The 24288-nt window shown below is 38.8% G+C and overlaps 1 protein-coding gene across 6 annotated transcripts; it reads right to left on the bottom strand.

Moving 5' to 3' along the window:
* Positions 1-14: 14 nt before the first annotated feature.
* CFLAR (CASP8 and FADD like apoptosis regulator) lies at positions 15-22970 on the bottom strand. Of its 6 annotated transcripts, XM_037398175.1 has the most exons (13): positions 19462-22966; positions 18524-18930; positions 16671-17793; positions 16445-16589; positions 13139-13570; positions 12194-12299; positions 11623-11758; positions 11354-11451; positions 10239-10290; positions 9437-9486; positions 8179-8257; positions 3268-3781; positions 15-2459 (listed from the first exon to the last, which is right to left on the bottom strand). In XM_037398175.1, exons 5-13 carry the CDS (start codon positions 13432-13434, stop codon positions 2321-2323), a joined length of 1470 nt encoding a protein of 489 aa, XP_037254072.1. In that variant the 5' UTR covers positions 13435-13570; positions 16445-16589; positions 16671-17793; positions 18524-18930; positions 19462-22966; the 3' UTR covers positions 15-2320. The 6 variants fall into 6 exon arrangements, with proteins under 6 accessions (XP_037254072.1, XP_037254073.1, XP_037254074.1 ...); XM_037398176.1 differs by lacking the exon at positions 16671-17793; XM_037398178.1 differs by lacking the exons at positions 16671-17793; positions 18524-18930 and adding an exon at positions 3104-3148 and having other exon boundaries at positions 2381-2459; positions 19462-22970.
* Positions 22971-24288: the final 1318 nt, after the last annotated feature.

The raw sequence follows: 24288 nt of genomic DNA, 5'->3' as shown, positions 1-24288 counted from the left end.
GCTTTTAGATAGTCTGAATTTCGCAAAGAATTATTTTTTATTTTTCTCTTATGTCTGACTTACATAAAATTACAGTAAGACAAATTACATACGTACCCATGGCTTAACAAAAGATTTGGGGTTGCATTTCCCAATTCAAAGCTATTAAAAAGTTTGCATGTACTTTAATTAAAGATGACACTACAGCTTATGAAGTGGGAAGAGAAAAGTATGGGATGTATAGGCTTGCAACAGATGAGTGTTTCCCTAAATTGTGCAATAATACCTTCTCATCACAACTGTGTATGTAACTTCCTAGAGTTAATATGCAAATAAAACTGTTTATAAAATTAAAAAAGATAACAAGTGAAAATTTAATCACCATGATATAAAATGTACTTTATATATATTATACAAAATTGTACATTAATATGAATAAATATACATTTTAATCTTAACATTTTATATGGATATTTAAAGACTATAAGGTAACACTTGTTCAGTTGGTTTCTCCTCTTTGTATACTCTTAACAATCCTCATTGATCAGCAGTCTAGGAACCTCTCAAGCCAAGAAGGGTCTGGGTCTACATCACATAACAAGGATGGAATCCTGAGCACTTTTTAGACTTTGATACATATTTTTTTTCAAATAAAAGTGATTTTTACTTTCAGTTATAAAAGCTACTTTAAAACTATTTTTTTTTTTCAGAATGAAACTTAAGAAGCCTGGTTTGAAAAAAAAAAAGTTAATAAAAATTACGTCAAGGCAACACCTAGGTAGTACAGCATAGCATCAAGGAATAAAAAAAAAAAGTCACTGCTACCAGAGTTTACTGGCCAAAATCTCCTAATAATTATGAATATAATTGTATACAGTGTATAGTATCAATAACTTGGCTGCCTGTTAAGACTTGGTCTACAATGAAAAGCATTGTTAGTGAAGTTATGTATGTAAGCACACATGCTTTTTGTTCAAATCAAATGCAGCTACACTAGCAAAAAAATCTTTTTGCAGTACATTTGCTAGAGGAACCAGCATACCCCGTACTAGTAAAACCCCCTTTCCTTTCTGCTTGCATGAAACACATGCTAGGACTTATGACGTAACTACACCAGAAACCAAGCAAGGCACACCAAGGCCTCAAATTTTTTTCCTGGACAGGAGACTGCATTAAGAGTATTATAAGTCTATAAGCGGCCTACATTAGGAGGGAATTAGGATTCCATAAATTCAGTGATAATAAATTTCAATACCACTCGTCCAGGTTATGCTGTATACAACAAGCAGGTTACCTGAACTCTTCATGTTAGGCATCTGCTCCACTGGAGAAAAAATTCTGTATTTAAGACAATTTTCACTCACCTTTTTTTAAGAAGATCAAGGACAACTTGAAAAAAAGTATCAATTAATAAAGACCTATCCTTTTTCATAAGAAAAAGTAGCAAAGGTGGGGTGTCTTAAAAGCCAGTGGCTGCTCCATGACATTTAGGTTCAAATACGATAAAGTGCACTTTTATAACTATACCTGGTGCAACAAGTGTGCATCATGTTCCAGCTTCCATAAAACATCTGCCAAAATCCTACACTCTTTAAAACTGTGTGGTAGATGACTGTAAGGCCCTGCCACAGGCAGACTCATTTTTGCATCAGCAGAAAACAGCCCAAAACATGGCAGACTGTCTCATTTATTAACATATAAACCTTGTGTGCAGTGGACGTACTGACGACACACGGTTCTAGGTGGACCACAACCTTTAATGAGGCAGGCAGACAGAATCCAAACTATTTAAAAGACCATCTCTCTCCTCCTCCTGTTTTGCTAGTCTGTGGAGGCATGAAAACTAGAACTTGTTAATGAAGAACTAGCTTTGCTGGCTAGGCACTCTTTCATGACATATTTTCCACTACTAGGTGCTGGGGAAAGCACCCAGTGGATTTTAGTGATTTGCACTGGCTTGTATTTGAAGTATCAACAGAAGAACCTAGATCACTGCACTGCTAATAGTTATGCTAAAAAACAACCAATAAACCCCCAAACCCCTGGAAAACCCAACAGCTATACAGTTTAGCGCTCTTTCCACCTTGTTTACCTGTTGTACTTAGTTGTAAGACCTGTTGCAGTGCTATATGAAAGCTGCCATTCTCATCCAAGCTTTCAGAGCCTTCTGTATTAAAACAGAAATAACACACGAAAACACTTCTAAATCCACAGGTTTGGAAGCAATAGGCATTTTAGATACACATGCAATAACAATGCATAAAGTAAAAAGTATGTGTGAAACTGTCTGAATCATAGTGTTTCTTGTTAGCCACTTCAAACATGTCCTTTCTAACAGCTGTTAAGTGGGAGAAAGAAAAAGTTTCTTCCTCAGCGTGTGTTGGAGCAGAAGTGAGTATTGGTGGCTGGGGTCAGCGGTCTGATTCCATTCATAGACTTTCCTGTTCAGTTCCGTATGGATATCTAATATAGAGAGTTTCCTGCAGCAACAAAAGTAAAAGCTTTCTATTAGAGAATGAAGCAAGACACCATTTAAGAATTCACAAGAGAGAAGACAACCTTAGATTCAGCAAGAAGAAAAGTTTCAAAATTCAGTCTTTATTGCAGAGGTTACACCTCTAAAACCCAAGGCTAAATATGTATTTTGGAGACAATCTGTTATAACCCAGATTACTATAATATTGGTTAAGCTAACACGATGCTCTGTGACTTCACAACAAGGTTTTAGAAGCTGTAAAAAGGTACTAAATATTAACCCTGCAACTACCTTGAAAAACAGTTGCTAGCTTGCTGGTAGATCAGTTGTACAAAGAAAACTTCTGTTGGCAAGTTATTTATCCAAACATACCTGGTTATATATCCAAACATACGTGATTTTTTGCTCAGATTCCTTTTGATAATCTCTTTAGATAGACTAAAGTTTTCTGATAGTTTAAATTGAAGATTACAAATTGGCAACATAGTGGCTCCCAGAGTGGAGGGTTAATTAGATCTGAAGAAAGGACAAAATCCTTCCCTCTCAACCCAGGTCAGGTTCTTCCCTTCTCACTCTGCAAGACCAGTGCCATAACACACTTAAATTTTACTCTCCAGAATCAGAAGCTTCACTCCTACTTTAGATTACCTTCCCGTGCCATCGTTCCAGGATCAGGTATACTTGTCTTTTAACCTATGACACAGCACGGAGACACTTTTCAGGACCAGACAGGATGAAACTTAAGGTTTCTCTTTCTCTAGGACAGCAGGCTGTCACAGGAAAAGGGTTATTTTTTTCCTGTTTTTATTTACCTTTTATGAGGATTGTGGAGTAGCTCAGCCAAGCAACGTAGATAATATGAGGATGAACTTGGACATTTTTCTAGTATAGACACATCCACCTTGCAGTGACTCCAAAAGATATCTGCCACTTGGGGGATAGTGACTTTCCAAGGGATTTTTGCACTGGCAATGACTTTCTCATCATTTCCATCTACTTCCAACAGACTAGTACATTCTTGCTCATTTTCTGGCACAATGTAGGTCTGAATAAAAAAAAGCTTTGGTTTTCCTAGGAGTTCAGGACATGAGTCTGCTGTAAAATATTTCTTTATTTGTTCCAAAGGGAATCCAGAAAAGGTATGGTCTGTACAGAAGATGCTCTGAGGACTTCCATGGCTGACCAATATGCAAACGAAGCTGTCACAACTTCTATGCTCCTGCAACCTTGCAACTTTAAGCAATGTTTGATTCATGGTGTTAATATTTAAATATCTGTGACAACGAACATCATAGCCTAAGCCTCTGAAGGTCTCTTCCAACACATCTGAAAAAAGCAAGATGTAATTAAGTCAGAGCACATCAGGACTCAATCTCAGCTATCTTGAATTACAATATTTACAATATTTTGCTACTGGAAATAAGATGTTTATTTTATCACAATTAAAAAATAGGGAGTACTTGATGTCGATCACAGTACATTACATATTTATAGTGCTCTATGCATGCTGTGTTTAATATGACTGATACGTTTCACGATAGCAAGATACTATTATTTGGCATGTGATCTGTTCCAAACTCCAAGACACTTGTATGCTTTCATTCAGAGCCAGTATCCCAAGTTCCTAGGGTTTAAAATACTAGGCAAGAGAAAACATTAGGAAATGCTTCACATGGAATGTTCCTGAAATGGTAGTGATCTGGATAGCACGGGAATTCTGTTTCACCTTTAAGCTTGTCTCTGAATTACTCTGAATGGTCACTATACATATACAGAACTGCACAGGAAACACACAGGCTCCCTTTCATCAGTCAAAAAGGAACCTGCTGCAGTCATTTATGCTTCATATTATATAAAATGGACTTTAAGTCGTGAGTTCCAGGTGGAAAATGGACATTGGGTCTTTAACTGTGACAACAGCATTTTTTGGGGGGTAAACTGAACAATGAACGCTTTCAAATGTGTTAGAAATTAAAGCTGCAGATAACCAAAAATCAAGATTTAACTCTATTGCATTTGTGTTAACCTGTGCTGCAGGAAAATGTGCTATGCTCTGAATAACTACTTTGGATGTTTATTAATATGGGAGTGAAGCCAGATACATAGTGGCTAAAGCCACAGGTATTTTTTAAGTGTTCAGAGAACCACAAGCTACTACTATGACCCATTTGTAGCATCGCATCTTTAGTACAAACCACATACACATTGCCCATGCACGGTTTCTGATCTGACAGGACATATCAAGTGCCATGTTTATGTAAAATGCCTTACAGGCACAGAAAGCTAGACTGTTCCCTGGCTTCAAAAATTTAACAATCCCTAATTAGCACAGGCTATTTCAGAGCTAACTGGTAGCAAAGCAGGATGTGTACTACCACACTGTTTTCCTCAAAAAGCCTATAGTGAAAACAGGGAACAGAAGTTGTAAGTTTTCTCAGCAAGATACAGGGTAGATACAAACTGTATACTATAGCAAGATGATAAATGGGAACTATAGGGTTTTATTCCAGTTCTGTTGGTTTGATTAAATTTTGTAAAACAATACAAACACTTTCCAGACCTTTTTTTTTTTTTTTAATAGACAGGAAAATCCCCTCTATTTTAGGCACTGAAACATACTCTCAAAATTCAGATGGAAGATGCAGTATTAATACCGTTTAGCAGTTAACACACTCGATGAAGCACTTCATCCATCAGAGGGCAGTAGTACAGAGGAAAAACGAGAGTTACAGCCAGAGTGCTTTTTCTGTAATTCACTTACCTCACTACCATATACACACACAAAGATACAAAACTTGGCATCACCTTAGACCATACACACACTCTAAGTGCCACAATTACAAAACATTAAACCCAAAAAACTTAGAGCTGATACCTTGGTTTAACAATGAATCAGAAATTACACATGGTAAACTTTGGATACAGCAATTTTAGGGCAAGACAAAATGCAGCATCAAATGATGCAACCTGTAATTAGAAAACACGTTTCTTCAACAGTAATTAGCTCCCAACAAACCTCCACTGACTACTGAGCACTTCCACTCAACATAAAAAAATACCCTTTTTCTTCTCCTGATTGTTTACAACATAAGGATAAGAATTGGCTTCCAAATTAAAAAGTCAAAAGCAGCTATTTACAAAACAGCAAGACTGTACTTACAAAGCAGCAAGGTGCAGTTCAGTTTTAGTTTTATCAGCATCTGATGAATTCACGTTGTTTACACTGGCCATTTTAATTGTTGTAAACCTTGATCCTACAGTACCTATCATTGGTTCAACTTCCTCAGATTAAATTACAGGATAGCTACAGATTCTAATGTTTTCTCATTCTACAGAATCTAACCACAGATACAATTCCTAATGCTCTCCCTGCTCTCTTCTCTTTCTTTGGTATTTTCAGACTTCAGAAGTAGTGTGGCACGACTCTTTAGAATAGTGAATGCCTTTCTAACAAAATGCAGTGTTGTATGTCTTGCCTCTCCTGAATCTCATTAGCACAGTAATGTATTTTAGTAAAAGTCTGGCTTTCTAACATGTTAAAATGCTGATGTGCTGGTCACATTAAACATCTAAGACACACTACAAGTTTTAATTGCTTCTGTATCCAATGCACACGTGTATGGAGACTGAGGCACACTAAGACTTGCTTTGGAAGTTTGGAACAACAGCAACAGAGCCATCTAACATGCCAACTGCTAAACACTTAACCCTTTCTTGTCCTTTCCAGTCAGCAGACACCCTCCATCACGTTTGCACTTTCTGTTCTTGTACAAGTACTGAAATGACCATATGAGCTCATGAAGAGCACATGCATTGATTATTTATTATACGCACATCTTTGTATTTAGTAGCAATTATTACGACAAAGTATATTGCCAGTGCAAAAAATTTGTGCCTTCTAAGAAAGGGAAGATCTAAATTTATGTATCTGACTATGAACTGACATAGCAGTTCCTTCTTTAGTTCCCATTTTCTCTAGTGTATGGGCCTTACTTGCTTTTATACTGTTTAATTTAGAAAACTCAGACCTGACAGAGTAAACCACTCTTGTTCGATACATCAGGTCAGCACATGCCATATCCCATTAGAGGCAAGGAAATTTAAAGAGGTTTTTTAAGTAAACAAGGCTATTTTCACACCTCATGCTTTCTTTAGCTGTCCACACTGAAATTTCTCCAGCAACCCTTTTTGCATTTGCTTTTAAGAAACAGAACTCCAAGTAGCAAGTAATTATTTTGGTACTAGAACAGATGATCATGCTACCTTCCAGATTAAGGCTGCATAGTAAGTTTCTTGCACCAGAAGGGTCATTTGTTCTCTAAAGCTACCATGAAAGAGAAAAGAACAGGAAAGTAAAGCAGCAGGCAACAGAACAGAGCAGGATGTTTGATCCCAAGAGCTGCCCCAACTCCCCAGTCTTTCACTTCTTGCCAGGCTGTCTTACCTTCCTCTTGGGGCAAAGTCAGTATTTCAGGGAGTGGTGGTGGTGGGGTATGGGGTGTAAGAGCAGAAATGAACAAGTGCTTCAGATTGAACAAATTGATTTCTACATCCAGCAATTGCATCCTTGTTTTATCTTTGGCTTTTTGGGTTGGGGTTTTTTTTGACCAGAGGTCATCAATAACCTTGGCAGGACAGACCAAAATCAGATCCCAAGGATGCCTCCCTGTTGCATGTAACGGAGTTAAGTGCCTTCCTAGTCGCTCTTCTCCATGCACAGCAGGATTGTGAATCAGTTCTAGTTTCTGTTACCCTAATGGTAAACTAAGTGTCTTGTTTTATATCATTTACTTAAAATACTACTGTCAAGCAAAGACAAAAATTTTATGGTCTGTGCTCTACATCCATTGCTCTTCAACAACTACATCTGTAATTCTAAGTTGGTCCATCTGTTGGACCATTAGTTATGAGAAAAGATATGCCCACAAACCCTCTTCTTCCCTTACACCTACTAGCCTATTACAGAACTGTCTGCAGTACTATTTTTTAAATTTTTTTAAATTAAAAAAAAAAACCCAAACATTTTTGTTTTTAGCCTCCTATTACAATGATTAGAGTGGCGTGGGTTTTTCTGTATTCTACAAAGGCAATCAGGAAACCCCCACATTTTAACCATGGCACCGACTACCTTGAATTCTATGTGCAAACTGGGTTTTTTTTGCTTTTTGTTGCTGGTTGTTGAGTCGTGGGTTTTTTTAACTAAACCAAGAGGAAACAAAGAGAATACCTTTCCCTATAAAGCTATGGTGATGATTTAGTTAGACTGTGTCAGACGTGACAGAGGCCTACACACATTATTGATAAAGGACCATGTGCATTCAGCTGTTCAAAATCTATGGTGTCCGATATGATTTCATTTCAAATCCACAACAGTTTTGCTTTTATTAGCTGTTAGGAAACACTGTCTTTACCACCTCTGCCAATAATCTGCTGTATGACTGTAGATTAACTATTCTGTTGGTCTCCTTTTTCTCCTGCCCAAAATTCAGGCCACCCCCTTCCAAGTTTGTTCATTCAAAGATTCTGCACCAAAGAACAAACCAAAATTGTTTGCAATAGTTAGGACAGCTGGCTTTATAAGACTGACTAGAACTGATAGACCAACTGACTGGGACCAACACTACCCTAGTCTGTCTGGTAAATGTACATCATATTCTTTATACTAAATTGTTCCAGTTATCAGAGATTAACAAGATAAGGAACTTGAAATTCCAGAGACTTACCCGTGTCATTGCCAATACAGTCTATTATCAGGCATACTCCTAAAGGTTGACTTTGCATTCTGTACTGATCATCAAACACCTGAGGAACATGAAGGACAAATTCTGAGTTAATATGTCATTCTCTTAACTTACAGACTTGATTCTTTTCTCAAATATAACCACCTCAGACCTATTCAATTATGAAAAAAACAACAGAATGTAGAGTAGCTAGGTGAAGTCTGTCTACTGGTATGTAGTATGTCATATCTGCACAACAGAAACAAAACCAAAAAATCAGAATACATGGACTAATGACTTTTTTCTCCCTATTTCTAGTACAGGTTTAATTTTTGCATCCTTGTTATGCAATCTTACTACCATAATGATCCTTTAAACAAAGGCTAAGACTGTACCAGAAATGAGAAGCAAGTTTGAGACTGAACCTCAACTCTGGACAGATATTCAAATGTGTAAAAAAACCCCTCAAAACAAAAGCAAAGAAAGCAGTTTTATGGGGTGAAGGGGCTTTTTAAAGACCTGGACTATGACAGCAATGATCCTTCTATAGTACTTCCAAACTGATTTCTTTATGTGTAACTGCAGCTGAGATGTTGGGAGCTACAAGCTTCATATTGCCAACACAATAAATGTAGAGAAGTGTGTTCTTCAGGTGAGCAAGCAAGCACTGCCCATCAGAACATTTAATTCTTTTGTTTAATGGAACAACCTCCTTGTTCCTAAATAATCTGTAATGACTTTATCACAATTCCTCTCCCCTTCAAAAAGATTACAATTAATCGGCTATAGGTAACTCCCTGGTTCCTGGCCTATAGGGGAGCTTGTGTCCATTCTTATTATTAATACCCAAAGCATGTCTGTCTTCTACCTGAAGAGTCAGGGACAGGAAGAGAATAAAGGACAAAATTTACTGCATGCAAAGAAACCCCACAATTTCTAATGCCAATGACAAGAGGTCTGACTTCCAACAGGTTTTGACTTAGCCTCCACCAATAAATACACAAGTTCGCCGTGTACACCACATGCATGTGCATTTTGCACACTGCTGCTTCCGAGTTACAGCAGATATTTTATATTAAAAATATGTTCTTCAAAAGTAATTCATAGAACCTGTTTATGGCTGAGGAAGATATGGACATACACACTGTTCTGTTTGCATGCAACTACAGGAAATCTCAAAATGAAACACAAAGATAACTAAGGTAAATACCTGCAGAAGGTTTTTTTATATTTACACGCATACATAAGCACAAGCACATACCTTATGGGACACTGATCCTGATTCCTGAACGGACATGTGGACTGGTTCTGCTGCAGTAAAAACACACAGAAGTAATCTTGAATGTAGGAACCAGTGACATTTCTCTGATGCCAGATCAGTTAAAGAGGAACCGCTCCAGTTCAACCAAGTTCTTACTCACCTGGACATCTTAGTGTCTATGTATCCTATTGAAGTCCAAACCCCCCCCCCCCCCAAATTTTCACCTCTAAAATGATATTTGGATTGCATTCTACATTGATTGTGACTAGAATAAACAAACAATCTCTCCTACGCTGACAGAATTCAGCCATCTACTCTTTTAAAAATCACCACATGTGAGAGTTATTTTGGGTTTCTAGAAAGAACACAACACACATGGTAATAACCTGGTACTCACTGGACAACTTCCTCATTGACCTGGTGGCAAGTTCACCACTGAACTGACAAAGGAACTTCCCTTGCAAGACTTAATGGGCACAGCTGCACTACATGGGCCTCCAGAGCCAGCTAGTCAACCATTTCCATGATTTTATTAATAAACTATTTATTCTGTTTATAAGTTGTGACAGTGGAAGCCCCCAAAAATTTCAATAAAGCTTTAAGATCTGGCAGCACAAGCAAAGCAAATACAACAGCAAACAATACGCCAATGCTCAGTTTTCAGAAGTACCAAATACTCTCTGCTCCTGGTGCTAACAGCTGGATTAGACAAACACAACTATCAAACAACAGTCCTTTTGATATAATGAAATTCATCATTTGGCTCTTTTAGATTATCAACACTCAGAGAAAATGCTCTTACCCAGAGTAAGACTTTGTCCATTTTGTGAGTTTTCTTTGTTCACATTCTGGATCTAAAATGAAGAAAAAGGTCTATTTTCCCCTCTCTCCTTCCAGAATTAATAATCATGTGTTCCAAAATACAACACAACAGTATTTTTCTTCCTCTATAAAAAGGATTACATATTTTAGATGTACATCTATCAGCTAATTAAATTAGAAAATAACAAGTAAAACAAGAATCCTGCCAAAACCACAAACACAGAAAACTCAAAACTATTCCTCCTCAGAAAAAAATTACCAGCTTGCCACGAACAGCAAAGAACAGCTTATTCCCTAATGGAGTAAAACAAAAAACCTCTGAAGATGTAAATTTTATTTCCTATAGAGTAGCAGGAAGGAACTTTCACTGAATTAAAAAGGAATTTTTAACAATATTAACATAATATGGAAACTTGATGCAAACTCTTTCCTATCAGTAGTCCGGAAAACAAAGCTCTTGCAATTTGTTTTAACTAACAAAGCCACATCACCAGTGTCTTGTATGGAAGCTTTATACACACATATTTACCGAACACGTGACAGAAATAATCAAATTCATTTAGCAAGGCTAAAAACTTTAAGTAAGTTCATACTATTACAATATCAGACCTAACCCAAATATAGAGAATACTGCATGCAGTAGGATTTGACGGACCTTTCACATACTGAAATATCTTTGTTAAAATGAGATTAAAACAAACCGCACAAGAAAACCCCACAACTGAAAAGCTCTCCTTAAAAAGCCATAACCTTCAGCTGCCAAAGTTAGAAAGCTACTTTTGCTGCAAAGTCCAGAACTACAAACAACAAAGATGTTTTCCAAAGAACAGTCAAAGCAAGTCTGTTCACTTCCCAGAGTAGCAGAAAGTACTTTGGAGATACAGAATTTGTATGTTCTTTAAAGGGGATTTCTCTAAGTCAGAAGATTTAAACCAGACCCTAAACCTAGCAAGTAACAAGAATAAGAGAAATAAACCAAGTAGTATTTTACTTATTAGCGATCTCTCATTCCTTAAGCTCTGCAAAGATGAATCCCCTTTCAATGTCTGGTGATATTTAGAAATAAAGGATCTGTCTGATTTATTGTATACTTACCCCTGAACTATAAGGAGGATCAATCAGAGTGAGATTAGGGAGAGATGCCTGAAGTGCATTTACATATACTGGCTGAGTATGAACGGAGGGCATTAAAGCTGAAAATTTAACAGAAACACACAGAGAAATACACCATGATGTATCAACAGTTTAAAAACCTAAATCTGTAAAGCATGCAAATTCTCAAACTTGTAACTCAATTTTATCTTCAGTAAAAGCATATCTGATCCTTGCTATAAAGAGTAACTGGTGCAAAAATAGCATCTTACCTTCATGTTTGTACTTCTGAATCTTCCTGATCAGGTCTATCCTGTGAATATTCTGAAAACAATTTTCTATCAAATCCAGTTGATTAGGAGTCACCAAATTTAGTTTCTCCAGGTCAATCACAAGAGCTAGAAAACTCTAGAATAGCAACAGAAAACCAAGCTGTCATATCAGTAATTTCTTCTCCATCAGTAACAAAGCAATCCAGAAAATAATGTGGGGAGGTCATAAAGCAATATTTCGTATGATTATTGGTTTGAGATCCTTCATATATGAACTTTCAGATCAGTAATACTGAAGATATATTTTTTTAATTGCTTCTGCTTGTGAGGTTCATGCCAATACCATTCACTACAGCAAGTCTTCACAGTTCCCTCTCACTGTTTCTCATCCTTCTTTCCTTGAATTAGAAAACAAAAGTTGAAATAGAAGCCACTACTCCTTCTCTCTGACTTCTGTCTACTCCTGCCTCACTACCCCTTGCAGTACTGTCTCCCCTCTTTTGCTGTCTAGCTACTTCCCTTTTTACTTTAATCTCTTATTGCTCCAGAGAAGACCAGCAGACAAACATACCTTATCTTTTGCCATTTTCATACGAGGTGCATAATCTCTGAGTAGAAAAACAAGAGAACCCACTTCTTCTTTTTCCAGATTCTCATTAATCTCTACCATTAGTACCCTGAAATAAAACTGAGATGTTTCTGAAGGATTGGCTTTCAGCAAAATCCCACTCTTGCCCAACAACCCATCTCCCATGTTCCAGTCTTAATGTACCATCCCCAAATAAACAACAGGAAAAACACCTACCCTGCTCCAAGATCCAATTACAAAATACCTACTTCTTCCTAATCAGCACCTGTGTTACTCAGACTGGCCATGTAATAACCACTGCTAGGAAAACAGAAGTCTCCTTAATATTTCTATAGAGATGAAGTGAGAGAATGAGACAGAAAATCCATCTAACTTTTTTACCTAGTTGTTACAGGGGTTTTATTTCAGTGAGAAGTTAACACTGGGAAATCTTTCATATCAGTAAATATATTTCTTTCTGAAGACTCTCAAAGAAAATAACTGGAGCTTCTTAATTTAAGCCTCTTAAAACTACAAAGGGAAAAGTAGTAAGGGGCAGGTCCTCTGAGAAAAGCTATACCACAAGGCTACGTGCCCAAAGCAAACTAGGAAAGAAAGTATCTCTAACTAATGTTCCTCTAAAATGTCATTTCTATCTGCTAATCTAGAACTGTACAAACATCACTGGTTTTAAGGATTAACATACACAAACTCCTTAAAGACAGATGCTTCTAATGCCATGACACGGAAGAAGCTAAGTCTTATTTTAGGGACTAAACTAGACATATTCTTCTCACTGTAACTCAAGACAATGCCATTTTCTGCTTTCCTTTTACCTTCAAGGCCCATTTAAGAAAGCAACAAAACCCCTCCCAAAAAAACCAAAACCAACCCGCACCCATTTTGAACAAAACAGAGTAGCCATGAAATCTGAAATAGACATATTACCTGTAATCAGGGACAAATCTGAGACTCCTCGCAAGGTTAGCTTCCACTGTTCCTTTCTCAGTCTTCAAAATCCTCCTCAGCAAGTCAAACCTCTTAACTCTGTACAACAGTTCAGACAAGCCAAGGAAAGACAACTTCTCCCTCTCATTCAAAGCCACCAAGACCTCTCTAAGGTTGCCAGTGGCCAAATCAGGAGCAAGGTCTCGGCATAGGAAAACCATCATCTCTTCTTCTTCTTTATCCAATTCTTGTTCAATCTGGTAAATAAGGGCAGCTGGCACTTGGCACCTGGTCATCACTTTGTTGCTGTGCCTTAAAAATTGCCAGCCTACTGTTTTTTAAACAGAAAGCCAACACAACATGAAGCCCGTGTCTATCACAGCACTTTTCTGGCGTTCATTCTTAACTAGATGCATTTTTATATAAGCAGTTCTGTGGGAAAGAATTAAAAGGTACTAAATCAGTGATCTGCTGCACAAGTTCACAGTTAACTCTCCTATCTGATATACCTCACTCACAACTAAAACACTAATGTAGTCTACACATACCTGCTGTTCTCATGGGGTTCTCCCAGCTGTTCATTATAGAACAAAAAGTACTTGGTAGGTCATACTGATATGAAAAAAATGAAGTTCTTTTTAAAGTAAAATTACCTTAACACAAGTCTGTAAATTCCGTGGGAAGTGAAACAAAAGTCATCAGCTTGCTGATGAGTAATATTTCAAGTGCTTCTGGAAGTAAGAGTTAAATTCCACAGCAATTTCAGTCTAAAGATCATACCTCTTCCCAGCAGCCCTCCACCCCTCTGCTCACCACCACCTTTTCTCCCCTAGAAGTCTCAAGGTATTTTTCAGGAAGAGTTTTGGGGGTTAAGTAGCAGCGTAGCACATTGTAGACAAAACAATTAACTCACACACACACCCTATAAAACCAGTGCTATCAGGCAGGCACTTTGCCTTAAATGCAGTCAAAATAAATATTCACAATATGTAATATTTTAAAATGTTAATTATCTATAAATTCAGGAATGTGTGGATTTTCTTACTTACTAACATAATTTAAAGTGATTCCAATCTGAATGAGTTATTGGAGTTTTAAAGATTCCCAACACACACTCTCCATGCGCAAAAACACTGAAGAACCACACAAACAAAAATTTCCAGCCTTAAGTATGCAAACTGTTTAACTCTGAAGGTACAGATAAGCCAAAGACTGCCCTTTTTTCATGTGACATTCATGTTTCACCATACTGAAAACTGAAATAAAAATTCAAACCTAGGAAAAACCCTACCCTTTTGATTAACAAAATAAGTAGGGTGCTATGCTCAATTTCCACTGCCACCAATATCGAAATTCAATCTAACCTTCTCTGATCCCAATTACCTACATGGAGAAAGGTGAAATGAGCAGCCTCAAGACAAATCTTAGCCTCTCAGCCCTTTTACAAGGAATGCAGTCACTATACTGCATAGCTATGTTTAAACCATTCTGAAAAGCAAACGCCAATTTGACTTCAAAGCCTCATACACTGAAAGATTCTAGCATCTGGATAACATTGTTTAAAGCATTTTCTGCCTTTGTTACACATTCCTGAAGTTACAATCAACAATGTCACACAGTGTCCATGCATTAAGGAGAGAAGATAAACTCATCTACAAGCTTCTCCATCCGCCCCCCCATTCCAATGCTGTTTAAATTTAAAATAACTCTATACATCCACCTGCCTTTCCTCAGAAAGGGAGTAAAAGTTGGATTTGATTAAATCCATGGATTGGGTTCCAACGCCGACTAAAACAGAGCTATCAAATTTAAATTCCTAAGGCAAAGTCTCCTTTATCTACATCTATCCCAGTGAGCCCTATTTTCTATGGTGTCAAAGACTGCAGTGGCTTTCTCCTCACAATGGCAAGTCATCAGTCTTAAAAAAAAAAACAACAAAAAAACAAGCACTGTTAATCTTGCTGATAGTATCTGAATCACTAGGGCGTTAGAACACAAGTAGCTGCTATGACCTCAATGTCCCACCTTCAGAAGAAAAATAGAAGGGGGAGGTAAGGAAGGGCAAGCTGTAGAGTATCATAAAGCCACCACATTAGAAGATGCAAGCATTACTCAAGTACTCCTGCACTTCCATACCACAGTGTAAATGATACCTAATGTATATGCCACAGAATCCTCAAAATGGCACTGAGGCCACTTTGGCTCATTTTCAGAAGCACAGAGCACTCAACAGTTTTAAACAGACTATGCTAAATACCTAAAGAAAACACACAATTATAATACTCCTGCTACAGCACACAACCAGAAAAAAGCAAAGCCAGTCCTCTCTGATACAGTTCTGTTCTTCAGAACCCAAAAGGGTCAGGCACAAACACGTTTTTTTCTCTTATCACATCACACCATTTAGGAACTTCAGAGAATTAAATGCACTGTTTGCTCTAAATACAACAGCATTTAACCCTAATGTAAATAGTACCAATAGCAAAGAAACTCACAAACAGAAATGAAACATCAGTAGAAGCTGCTTCTTTCAAAGAGCTGGGACCACAGTATTTTTAATACAGCAAGCTGACAAGTTTTGTTTCCAACAAAAACAAACTGGGTAGGCAAAATACTTGTTCTTTTGAACCTGTTCTAGTTCACACATGGACTTGTAATACTACCACTTGTACAGCTTGGGTGGAAGGGGCAGGGTGGGAAAATGTTCAGGCCTCTAATAAGCAGAGGAACACTTCATGAACTGGAATGCATTTTCTACTGTTTTCTATCAAGAGGAAAAGCATATTTATTGCAAACTTCTTATTTGCAATCTAGCATCAAACATTAGGAAGAATTCTGCAGAAAGACAAAAACTTTTCCTGAATAATGCAGTCAAGAAGGAGGCACAAAACGCTGTCTCGTATGACAACACTTCCCAGGTACACACCAATGGGACTTTCAAAAGAGCTTGAGGAAGTCATATTTATGACTCACTCTAAAGGGAGATGGGAATTTAACAGCTTTTGGCCATTTTCAGAAATTTCAGATAAACTTTTTTTTTTTTTAAACTACTTTAGTTGATTTTTATGTTATCTTTTAAAACTAGTTTAAAAAAAAAAAAGCTATGCGTGTGTGATAGGGAGGAATCTCCTACAGAGGTAACATTTGAGACACGCAAAATTACTATTTATATGTTATCTTAAAAATAATCTGCCTTTAAAAAACACATACAAATTATTTATTTTGCGAACTTCCTTATATAACATAAAACACACATTCATTATAAAAAAATGCTGATCAATACTTCCAGTGCTGAAACTCCCTTACCTGTATGCAAGTCTGTCCACAAGAACATTGGAAGACTGGCATCTGACCATTGCTAAATCACTGATCCAGATCCAGTACACACTGGTTCCATCCAGCATTTTCCGATGATGGTCCATAGGCAAAGCTGATTACATCAGCTTGTTTTCTGTTGGACAAATAACAACATCACAAATTACTACTGGGGGCTACTTCCTAATTTGGGGGCGGGGGGGGAAGGAAAAATGACCTAGGATCTATGCATTCTTCTGTATGATTCCACTTCCACTGGTCTACTGAACCAGGAATGATGGTCCAAATTAAAGGAAAAACAACTGTGCACATATAGTGATGTCAGTAACATTCATTCCCCCAGAGTGAATGAGTAAGAGCAACATGAAGTAAGTATTCAGTATAAACTAAAACAGTTTATAACTTTGCATCCAAAAACTATGTCACTGTATTTTGATAGCAGGAAATGTCACGCTGCTAGCGCAAGCCCGATACATTCCCATCTGCATACATCTGAGCCAGATCCACTTCACTATGAAAGGTGAATGGCATCATACTTCACCCTTTCACCTCATATGACCAGTTTTGCAAACATCATACAGTTATCATAGCTGCAACAATTAAAAAAAAAAAAAAAAGAGAAAACCTGTGACAAGGTAAAACTCAGCAGCCTGGCTTTCATTTTAGGTTACCTGGGCCCTGCAAGGAAAAGTTACTGAATATGATTTCTTTACAAGGAAGGAAAGAAACACAGATTATCTTCTTCAGAGGAAAGAAAAAGGTTCACAGTCATCAGAGATGAAACTGCCCCAATAGTTTGTGCGTTCACATGCATGTGCAATTTGCCAGTATTGCTGCAAGAAAACACTCAAGATTTTCCTCTTCAGTTCAGTGTTTCATGCATTGAGTAAAGATTTCAATGCAAAGCTTAAGGAGCATGAAGATGGTTGAAAAAAAGAAACCTAAAGTGCTACACATTCTCATTTACAATCCCGATTTAGAAGAAACCCAGAATTATTCCAAGTAGGTGAAGTCTAACACGATAACCACCACTGACAGGTGAAAGGATACTGCAAGATCACCTCAGTAACATTCAATGCAGAGCAAGAGAAAGGGGCAGGCCCACACACAAACAATGATATCTCTTTTCCTCCCACATTCAAAGAACAAGAAAAACCCCTGGCATGCTGGGGGAAAGTGACTGGTGAGGGGAGAATTTTCTGAAAGTCTGGCTATTTTAGCTCACTATCACCCCAAATTTTCACAGAGGAAGGGCTCTTCTGGGAAACAGTTTTAGGGTCTCTGGTAAGAAAATCACCAATTCTAGGGTGACTCATCTGTCCTCCTGTCCCCAAAATACACTGGAAAGAAAACACATGTCAAGCAGATAGTACCAAAGTGAGTGCATTTAAATACAAGTTTCTGGGTTTATTTAACTTTCAGATTATACTGAACAAACTAAGATTTTAAAGCTGGTGAAATTTGTCACATACTGCACAGGAAAACCACCTCTATCACAGGCATTTTTGTCTAAGTCTGCCCTGACTTTCAACCCCAGGTAATTACACTGTAAGCAAGGTTCACAAAAAGAATATTTTTTTTTAAGGTAAACACCTGAGAATATCAGCAAGCATATTTATTCCAGACCACATATCATCTCCATTCTACACTCAAACAGGTAGAAAAACATCTGTATGTTCATTAGCTTCTGCGAAGCTAGTAAAATGGATTATACTCCTATTTTTTAACTATTTCACACCACCCCCAGTCCATACAGAACACAACCAAAATCAGGGATAGATCCCCCCCTTTTCCTTCCCCAAGGAGCAAGAAATAACAACATACTAAAAATCCACACACAATGACGCACAAGGCTCCAGTTAACTCCTTGATGGCAGTTAACAGGTGGAAACTGGTATGCGCCTACAAGGCTCAAGTGATTTTACTCTCCATTGTTTAATACCATGCATGAAACCTTGTTCCCATGATTGCAACACAAACGTTGCACAATATACAAATACCAATGTGATTAACAAGGTAAAAGAGAAGTGTCCCGTATTAAAAATGTTAAGTCAACATATGAGGACTCACATTAAGAGGGAAGATATTTCAATAGAAGCAAGGAAACATTTCACGCTCCAGACATGGTCTACAATTAGTGTCTGTCATTCCTGACAGAATTTGTTTCTTTAACGTTTCACAACAATCTCTGCAGCAGCAAAACCAGGATATAACATCAGTGGGTGTAATCTGATTTGGAATATGATATTTGTTTCACAAGATCAGCTCACGTGGAAGCCCCTGCGCTAAAGGGAGAGAGTTAGGTAGGTTACTTTGCTACAGGAGGCACTAGCTGCCTTTTGTGCTTCCTCTGCTCTGCTTTGCTTGAAGAGGTAGAGGTGGTGAAACCAGAGGTAACTGCATTTTGAGTCTGTATCATCTGGCATTTTCCAAAGTGCTGAATTACTTGGAGCATGCTCCAGAATTTTCACGCTTCCCTATAAAAGAAAGAGGATTTGGTACGAAATACTTAGGGAAAACAGGGAAATCCCTCAATAACTTACACATTCCTCATTACCGTATTAGGCTTAAATAGTTCGTTCTCGGTGTAAACTAGTAGCGACCACGCTAATTTTTTAGAGACGCACGAATTTCACACCCCAGTCCTCCTAATACAATAAACCAAACTACAACTGGTTTTACCGTAGGGAATTTATGTAGATTTCCATACAATTAACCACGCCATTTTAAATCACACTCGGAAAACGAAGCACGAGGAACCTCCGCGCTGCAAGATAAAATAGTTTCGGGCGGACGGGCTGCGTCGGGTTCCGTTCCTCCTCACGAGGAAGGTCAAGCTCAGGCGCCAGCAGCGCCGGACGCGCCGGCTCTCCGCCCCCGGCGAGGACCGGGCCTAGACAGGGAAGACGACTCGGTCCCGGCGCACGGAGTGTTGGGGCACCTATACTGAAGGCGCAGGCTGGGAAGAGAGGCGTGAGGGGAAAGGAAGAAGAAAAAGTGTAACGCACCGTGAACGTCTCATCTACAGCAGCAGGGCCACGTCCGGCGCTGGGAGCGGGGCGGAAAGGGGGTGGTACCGGCCTGGCAACAGGCTCCGGGCGTGGTTTCGAGTATCGCTTCTTCTTCTCTTTCCGTTTGTGAGACGCGCGGAGCGCTTTGCGCTCGTAGCTCTTACAGCTATCAGAGCAACCTGAGCCGCCTCTACGTGTCGGCAGCAGCGCTGTTCAAGGCAGACGTCTTCCCTCGCTGAAGGACGAGGGAACTGGCCGCCTTACCATCGCTGCATCTGCCGAGCCACGTTCGCTAACCCTCACGATTTTATCGTGAGTCCGGCCGTTAGGTGTTTGGGGTGAGGCGAGGGAAGCATTATGCTTTGCGTGTTGTTTTACAGTCTATTTCCGGAGGTGAAACTCGCAAGCGGCGCGAGCAAGGCTGCCCCGGTCCCTGCCTCATAAGATGGCGGTGGGGCTGTGGCGGAAGGGACGTCTCCTCCCGCGCGCCGCTTCCCGCTGCTGCCTCTGGCTGTCGGTTGCGTATGAAATGGCTTCCGACTCGCCGGGGTCCTGGCAGCGCCGTGAGGAGAAGGGGCCGATAGCAGGGTGGGCTTCAGTTCAGTGCGTGTGTAGATGTTTACGGGACTCTGCATTTTTACTGGCTGCTGGTATGAGGGCAGACGAAGGAACTTTGTGTTGTCCTCGGTAGCCGTTCAGTGTTAACAGACCGTTGATCAGTGAGCAGTTACAGGCTCGGGGTTGGTGCGGGCCTGTGTTTTGGTGGGAGCTTGAACAGAAGTAAGCCCTTGGTTCGCGTCTTGCTCTATCGCTGGGTTTGTTCATAGTGAGGATAATGTTGTACAGGTGTGTGAAACTTGCATGCTTCCCGTTATTGTATAATCTTCGATAAATTTTAAGTAATGCCTTGTCCCTGTAAACTGGGTGTTGTCATTCCCTTGCTATAATCCCAGCAACTTTCATGAATGACTTGTTCTGAGGTGCTGGTTATGGTGGATGGACCTGCTTTCTTGAAGGCCTAAAATCTAAAATACTGGGATGTTTTATCTGCTGAAATAGACAAAAGCCACCTCCATGTGTGGTGAAATTAAGACACATTATATTTAACTCCCAGCTCAATGGATTTCAAAGCATTTACAATACAGTCAGTTTTTATGCTGCTAAAAATACAGGAGTGGAAGCACAGTACTCTAGGATAGCACGCTGTTGTGCAGAGTCACACTTGCTTTGGAACTGCAGGGAACATGGAGGCAGAAAGTCATCACCCAGACTACAATTTTGTGAAGTACCAAGCAACTGCGCTGTTCTGAAAAAATACCAGGGTTCTTACTGAAATTGTATGATCAGGCTCTCACTTTAAAATCAGTCATTCAAGGGTATCGCGGTGTCGCTGCTATTAAGACATAGCATTGGATCGGTGCTGATTCAAAAGGAAACCAGCTGCCTGTTGTGAATTAATATGCACACTTGGACCATGGATCTGTTCTGTACAAACACCTAAAGACTTGTACAGGCTAATAGAGATTTTAAGGAGATGGTATGGCTGCAGGCTTATGAAAGAATGGGGTTTTTTTTTTTCGAAAATGATTCTATGAATGATCTACCAATTTAACACTGTCATTACTTAAGCTTCCAAAATACTCTTTTGTTTACTTACTCCACTTTTCCGTAATTTATCTAATTTTTATATTCTTATTAAAGAGTTTTCACATTTGTATGGTTGCATTAATGAGTTGTATGCAAGTTTTTTTCATTCCCCCCCCCCCCCCTTTTTGAAGTTAAAATACTACTTTGTCTTCATTGATACGTTGTCATGTAAACTGGAACTGTAAATCAGTGTAAATATAGCACATAGGGCATAACACTTAAGATCAGATACGACTGAAAAGAGCTGGTCCTATATATTTCAATTTAGCAGGCTTTGGGTATAAATCTCCAGCTTGGACATACTTCTTTTCATTTGTTTTCATAACAGGTTTGATCTATTTAATTTTGTAGAGTTATGTAAAACAAAAAAAATCTTTTAAGGATTTATGCCTCCTAAAATACTATGAACTTGTATTTATGCTGTATGTTTCAAAATCAGACTTGGTATGGTCTGTGTGAGTGCATTCTATCTGTATATATAAATGGTGTCACGAGTTTAATTAGTTACATCTTGGTGTTGCTTTTATTATTATTATTTTTTAAATGGCTAAGTCACTAAGGGAAGAGACCATTTTTGAGAGTTTTTCTCCTCCAGTGGAACAATGGTAAAATGATTATTTGACTTCAGATTTCCAGATTCCTATTGGCCTGCAGCTGGGAGTAGAGAACATACAGAGCATCTGTGAAATTAGTGCCCTGTCATACATGTAAAACAGTTTGAATCAGTCCCTGAGTGTTTTGATACCCATGATGAAATCAAGAAACTCAATTGGAAGACAAACAGGGGTCCTATGCACGCTCCTTGTAAAACCCCTTGAAGCAAACATTCTTAACTTCAGTTAGCTGCATGTAAAAAATGCATTGATGTAAAAAGCCTATCTAATAAACGCTGATCTGGCAAAGACCTAATTGCAGGATAGAAGCTCCTAGTTTGAGAGCTCAAAAAAGAGGCTTTTTGTCAGAAGGTTTTCAGGAGAGATTTCAAGGCAAGCTAAAAACACAAACTCACAGTTATAATCTGCTATTTAAACTGGAACTGCCTCACATCATGAGAACAGCTATTCCATTATGGATACGTGGGACCTTAAAGATAAGAAACTTACAAGAGAATAGTATCACAATAGCCTGGAAAGATACGGTGTACTGATCCCAGAACGGAGTTTGCACCGAAGTAAAGGTCAATCGGTGGGCGCAGTGAAGAATACTACAAGTCTTCATCTGAAGACCCTGACTACTGCCCAAATACCACCAGGGAATACAACTGTGACTGCGCATGCGGACCATACATTTGCATATGTTAATGATCTCAGGAAATCTCATATATATGTAAATGAGTTCTCAGAAATCTTGTGAATATGTATATCCTTATGGTATATAGTCTTTAGAAGTTTGCCAGATTGTGGGAGCACTTAGAGTGGAAAATCCCCAGTGCGACCCCAGCGCTGCTAATAAACAATACCTGCTTAACAGTATCATCAAAGTGATGTTGAGTCACATTTTTGTTTCAGTATTGGCAAAACCAACAGATAAATCACAAGTATCTTTCCAGGTGAGCAGATCTTTGACTGCTGGTGGAGATGGGATTTCCACCTGGATTTCAGAAAATGGAGCATCATCAGTTCTGTTTTTCAGAGCTTAAGATACACAGAGCACTGTGGTGTTACAGTCACGTGTGTTCCTCACCTGCCAGTGCCGCTGCTGTTTGTGACCCTGTTGTTTGCACTGTAAAATAGCTGTGCTGGTAGAAAGGGTGTTTTAACATAGGGACAGCCATTGCTATGGTTATGGTGAAGTCAGATTTGGTACTTTATTTTAATACACAGGAAATACTCCACCCCCAGGCAGGATTAGTATTACACTACCTGTGAAATAAAAATCTTTTTAGTATTGTATATATGATGAGACATTTTTATATTCCACAATATTGGCAAAATATGTTTATCATAAATTAAGGCAGTTGTTTAGGGCAGTGGCTGCCATCTGGCTATTTAGCTATTGAATGATACTACCTTAATTCATAAATTAATGAATTTTGCCTAAACTAGTCCAGTGTAACAGTGAATATGCCCAGTATATTTGCTTATGTAGAATGTTGGTAGGGCTGATGCTTATGATCATCCCTATACAGGGCAGCACTTATGCATTAATTTGATTTTTAAATCTTTAAAGTAGAGCCAGTGTGGAAATTAAATTTAATTGAGATTACTTGCTTGCATGTAACTTCTGGAAACTGGCTGAAAGTAGAAGACACAACATTTTGATTGTCTTAATGTTCTCCATATACAATAAAGTCTTGGTAAACAAAGTGATCTGTTTTTAAAAGTCATTGAGGAATGCAGCAGCCAAACTACCTTTGTATGTATTTTGCATTGGTCTAAATAAGCAACATACCAAGGTTATGTATGCTTAAAATATGAATACAGTAACTTTTAAATCTGTGTTCATCTGCTAGTCCTTGAAAAGAAAATAATGTATGAATATCCCTTCAGCTAGTGTTAATTTTCTTAGTAGCTGCTGCAGTGCTGTGTTTTGGGTTTAGTACGAGATTAATGTTGATAACACACTGTTTTAGTTGTTGCCAAGTAGTGCTTACTCTAAGTCAAGGACTCTTCAGCTTCCCATGCTGGGCCAGTGAGGAGATGCACAAGAAGCCGGGATGGAGTGAAGGCAGGACAGAGTAAGGCCAGGACAGCTGACCCGAACTAGCCGAAGGGCTGTTCCATGCCACAGAACATCGTGCTGGGTATATAAACAGGGTTAGGGGGGAGTTGGCTGGGAGGGGCTGATCGCTGGGGGTGAGCAACTGTCTTGTGCATCACTTGGGGTTCTTTCCCTCTGGGTTTTATTCCTCTCTTTCTCTTCATTACGATTGTTGTTGTTACTATTTTATTTTATTTGTATCTATTTTATTATTAAACTGTTCTTATCTCAACCCACAAGTTTCACCTTGTTCCTGAGCCTCCTCCCCACTGGGGCAGGAGCAGGCAAAGTGGGCAGCTGCGTGGTACTTTGTTGCTGGCTGGAGTTAAACCACAATGTGTACATACAGAAGAACAAGGAAACAAACTTCCAACAGGAAACTGAATGGGATAGGAACTACTGCTTAAAAGTTTTTGGTGTTTTGGTTTGGTTGGGGTTTTTTTAAGGCTTATGCTTCTGGGACAGCTGCAACAGAGT

The sequence above is a fragment of the Falco rusticolus genome, chromosome 8 (genome assembly GCF_015220075.1).
Source record: "Falco rusticolus isolate bFalRus1 chromosome 8, bFalRus1.pri, whole genome shotgun sequence".
NCBI lineage: Eukaryota > Metazoa > Chordata > Aves > Falconiformes > Falconidae > Falco > Falco rusticolus.
Note: the sequence above shows the minus strand (reverse complement) of the source record. Positions and strands in the feature narration are given on the sequence as shown.

Excerpts from the sequence above, each read along its gene's own strand:
- CFLAR (XM_037398175.1), bottom strand. The coding sequence starts at position 13,434 with ATGACCAGGTGCCAAGTGCCAGCTGCCCTTATTTACCAGATTGAACAA. Across the intron at positions 8,258-9,436 it reads CAGGATCAGTGTCCCATAAG|GTGTTTGATGATCAGTACAG; the intron begins GTATGTGCTTGT and ends CATGTTCCTCAG. Across the intron at positions 2,460-3,267 it reads CTCCACAATCCTCATAAAAG|GAAACTCTCTATATTAGATA; the intron begins GTAAATAAAAAC and ends TTGTTGCTGCAG.